Genomic DNA, 4,448 nt, shown 5'->3' on the forward strand with positions numbered 1-4,448 from the left:
ACCCAGCAGGAGGACCGCGAGGCGTTCCGGAGCTGGATTCACCGGGAGGTTTCTCGGGAGCCCAGCGGGCAGCCAGCTGTGCCTGTCCACCTGCCCCTGAACAAGATGGGCCCCCTGGACAATCCAGAAGTTTTCCTCGAGCTCTTTGAGAGATCCGCTGAAGCGAGTGAATGGCCGCGGGATCAGTGGTCTATGAGGCTGGTCCCGCTCCTCTCGTGAGAGTCGCAAGTGGCAGCACAGCAGCTGCCAGTCCAGAACCTCCTGGTGTATGACGACCTACGGCGGGCCATCATCCAGCGGGTCGGCCGGACCCCGGAACAACATCGTCAGCGCTTCCCTCGACCTGGGTGAGTCCGGCCGGCCCTTCGTGTTGGCCCAACAGCTCCGGGACTCGTGCCGCAAATGGTTGCTGGCTGAGGGAAGCGACGTGGATCTGGTCATCGATCGCGTGGTGCTGGAGCAGATCATCACTCGGCTTCCAAAGAAGACGGCCGAGTGGGTCCAGTGCCACCGCCCCACGTCGCTGGACTCAGCCATCCAATTGGCGGAGGACCACATGGTGGCGTGCCAAGGGGGCGGCGAACCCTTCCAGCTGTCTCTCTCTCTCCCTCTCTTTTGTCCCCCTCTCTCTCTAGACCTGTCCCTCTTCCCAGGTCTCGTCCGCCCGGCCCACCTCGCCCCCGGGGCGGAACGGCCCCGACGCCGCTTTATGGACCCAGGGGGGCGGGACTCCCTGCTGCCGGGACGGACCCCACTCCTGCTTCTCCCCTTTCTCCGCATCAGCCATTTAACCCACTCACTGCCACAGGAGCGGCGGGCAGGTCTGGGCCGGCTTGTTGGCGGTGTGGGGACCCGGATCATTTTGTGGATAAATGTCCGGTTATGGAAGTTGGGACGATGATCCAGGTCCCCGACCATCCACAAGCTGCCCCTGGTCAAGCTGGCGAGTACCAAATACCCGTGAGTATCAAGGGGGGTACATATCAGGCTTTGGTGGACTCGGGCTGTAACCAAACCTCTGTCCATCAAAGCCTGATTTCATCTGGGGCATTGGATACAGGCCGCTTGGTTGGGGTTCGGTGTGTGCACGGGGATGTGGTGAGATATCCTGTAATGCCCGTCATAATTAAATTCAGGGGACAAAAGCATAGTGTGGAGGTTGCAGTTAACCCGCACCTCCGGCATCCGATAATTTTGGGAACAAATTGGCCTGCGTTCAGTCAATTATTGGGATGTTTATGCTCGGATGCCTCTTGGGAAAAGAGAGGGTAAGCAAGCGCGAGTGCAGGTAGGAGAGACTGAACAGGGACCGGGGAGCGCTGCTGCAGGGGAACAGAGTGAAGCCGGAAGACTAATTCTTCCGGAACGCGATGATTTTCCCCTGGAGCAGTCTCAGGATGAGACGCTAAAACATGCGTTTGAAAAGGTCTGTGTGATTGATGGTCAGCCTCTCCAGCCTGGGCGTCCGCTTTCTTATCCGTATTTTGCGGTTATAAAAGATAGGTTGTACCGAGTGACCCAAGACACTCAGACAAAAGAGGATACAACCCAGTTATTAGTTCCAAAGAGCCGCAGGGAAATGCTTTTCCACGCGGCTCATTCTAATCCGATGGCGGGGCATTTAGGACAGGCAGCGACACTAAATCGTCTCATGACCCGATTTTTCTGGCCGGGCATTCACGAGAATGTACGCAGGTGGTGCGCGTCTTGTCGTGAATGTCAGTTGGTAAACCCACTGGCCACCCCAAAAGCGCCATTGCGCCCACTCCCATTAATGCAGGTCCCCTTCGAAAGAAATGGTATGGACCTTATCGGGCCATTGGAACGATCAGCACGGGGACATCGCTTTGCATTGGTCGTTGTTGATTATGCAACGCGATATCCTGAAGCAGTGGCTCTCCGCAACATTTCCGCTAAGAGTGTTGCGGATGCACTGTTTCGCCTAATCTCCCGAGTGGGGATTCCAAAAGAAATCCTCACTGACCAAGGCACGGCGTTTATGTCACGCACGTTACGCGAATTGTACGAATTATTGGGCATTAAATCGATTCGTACCAGCGTCTTTCACCCACAAACGGACGGGCTGGTCGAATGTTTTAATCGCACGCTTAAATCCATGATTCGTAAATTCGTTCAGGAAGACGCCAAAAATTGGGATAAGTGGTTGGAACCTCTGTTATTCGCAGTGCGAGAGGTCCCGCAAGCCTCCATGGGGTTTTCCCCCTTCGAGCTTCTCTTTGGACGCCAGCCCCGCGGGGTGCTGGATGTCCTGAGGGAAGCTTGGGAGGACGGACCATCTCAGGCCAAAAACGAAATTCAGTATGTGCTGGACTTGAGAACAAAACTCCACACTTTGGGGCGGCTGTCAATGGAGAATTTGTTACAAGCCCAGCACAAACAGAGCCAGCTGTATAACAGACGGTCTAATCTACGCAAATTTGCACCGGGAGAGAAAGTACTTGTATTGCTCCCTACTTCAAGTTCTAAATTACTTGCAAAGTGGCAAGGACCCTTTGAGGTTACACGGCAAGTGGGCGAGCTCGGTTATGAGGTGGTACGGTCTGACAGGAGGGGGGCACGTCAAATTTATCACCTCAATCTCCTTAAAAACTGGAGTGAGGCAGAATCAGTGATGCTGGCAACGGTGATTAGCAGGGAGGATGATCTCGGGCCAGAGGCGAATGTAAAAACTCAATCCCTCGCTCTGACCCCAGGAGGAGATCACCTCTCGCCCTCCCAGCTCACTGATTTGTCTAAACTGCAAGCAGAGTTTGCAGACGTGTTCTCTCCCATGCCGGGGCGTACCAACCTCATTCAGCACCATATCGAGACGGAGCCGGGCGTGGTTATTCGCAGCCGGCCGTATAGATTACCTGAGCACAAAAAAAGGTAGTTCAGGACGAATTAGAGGCAATGCTTAAGATGGGAGTAATAGAAGAGTCCAGCAGTAACTGGGCGAGCCCGGTAGTTTTGGTCCCCAAAACAGACGGCTCTGTTCGTTTCTGCGTGGACTATCGCAGGGTGAATGCAGTGTCGAAATTCGACGCGTATCCAATGCCACGGGTGGACGAATTGCTTGACCGGCTAGGTGCGGCTCGATTTTATTCGACACTGGACTTAACGAAAGGATATTGGCAGATCCCCTTGTCGCCATTATCCAAAGAAAAGTCCGCTTTCACAACGCCGTTCGGATTACACCAATTCGTTACGCTTCCGTTCGGGCTGTTCGGGGCACCGGCTACCTTTCAGTGACTCATGGATAAAATTCTCCGGCCCCATGGTGCATATGCGGCTGCCTATCTAGATGATATTATTATCTATAGTAATGACTGGCAGCGGCATATGCAGCATTTAAGGGCCGTCCTGAGATCGCTGAGAGGAGCTGGGCTCACGGCCAACCCGAAGAAGTGTGCAATTGGGCGCGTGGAGGTAAGGTATCTGGGCTTCCACTTGGGGCATGGGCAGGTGCGTCCCAAATTGACAAGACCGCAGCGATTGCGACCTGTCCGCGCCCCAAGACCAAAAAGGAGGTTAGGCAGTTCCTTGGGCTGGCGGGATATTATAGAAGGTTTGTACCTAATTATTCGGCCCTCACCAGCTCGTTGACTGATCTAACTAAAAAGGATGCACCAGATACGGTCCAGTGGACGGAGCTGTGCCAGCAGGCCTTTACCCAGGTGAAGGCCTGAGTCGGGCGGTGGGGGTATGTGGCGAGGGGGGAGTGGTTCAGCGAGGTCTGTAACCGGAGAGAATAGCGGGAGACGCTTGGTAAGTGAGTGGGTTGGATGCAAATCACGAACACCTGTTTCTCGTTCTAGTGATTGGCGCGGAGACAGGATAAGATGCCGTGAGAAGCAGGAGTGTGTGAGAGAGAGGGGAACTGCTGACTGAGACCCAACGAACTACTTGGAGTGAAGCCCTTTGTGGATTGTGTTTACCGAACCTGGAGTGAAGCCCTTTGTGGATTATTTGTGTTGCTGTTATCGTGCGTCTGCATGGCCTTTCTGTTGAACATTCGTTTTAATAAAAGCTCAGTCAGCAGTTGTTCGCCGTCCCTGTCCTCTTCCTTCCCATAAACGAACGTGAACTGTGTTACACTCACATTAAACATTTGTGAATAAAGGGCATTTCTGTCCCATGTTTTTAAGAGTACAAAAGCGTCACTTTCTTTGAAATTAATGCAAAATATTTGTAATAAAATTGGAAGTTCGGGGAAGCCACTGTGGCTCTTTTTTCACACGTTTTCTTATCGGAAAAAGTTTATCCACTTTGATTGTGCGCATTTTTGATGCACATCTTTAAAATGTATGCGCATCTTGACGTTTCCATCCAGCGTTTTTTTTTTTTTTTTAATGCGACATTAAAAAATACGCATAAAAATTGGTGGATAGAAACATAGCTAATGTGACTTTAATCTCTTATTTTAAACTTTATTTCACAGTTACCTT

General features: G+C 52.5%; 1 protein-coding gene across 1 annotated transcript; it reads left to right on the top strand.

Annotated features, from left to right (window-relative positions):
* Nucleotides 1-268: 268 nt before the first annotated feature.
* On the top strand, nucleotides 269-3,874 carry LOC125258385. Its single transcript, XM_048175302.1, has 2 exons — nucleotides 269-960; nucleotides 3,819-3,874. The coding sequence occupies exon 1, from the start codon at nucleotides 269-271 to the stop codon at nucleotides 899-901; it is 633 nt and encodes a 210-aa protein (XP_048031259.1). The 3' UTR covers nucleotides 902-960; nucleotides 3,819-3,874.
* The last annotated feature ends 574 nt before the right edge of the window (nucleotides 3,875-4,448 follow it).

This window comes from Megalobrama amblycephala, linkage group LG2, assembly GCF_018812025.1.
Source record: "Megalobrama amblycephala isolate DHTTF-2021 linkage group LG2, ASM1881202v1, whole genome shotgun sequence".
NCBI lineage: Eukaryota > Metazoa > Chordata > Actinopteri > Cypriniformes > Xenocyprididae > Megalobrama > Megalobrama amblycephala.

Bases quoted from the DNA above. Each gene is read 5' to 3' on its own strand.
- LOC125258385 (XM_048175302.1), top strand. From the start codon at position 269: ATGACGACCTACGGCGGGCCATCATCCAGCGGGTCGGCCGGACCCCGG.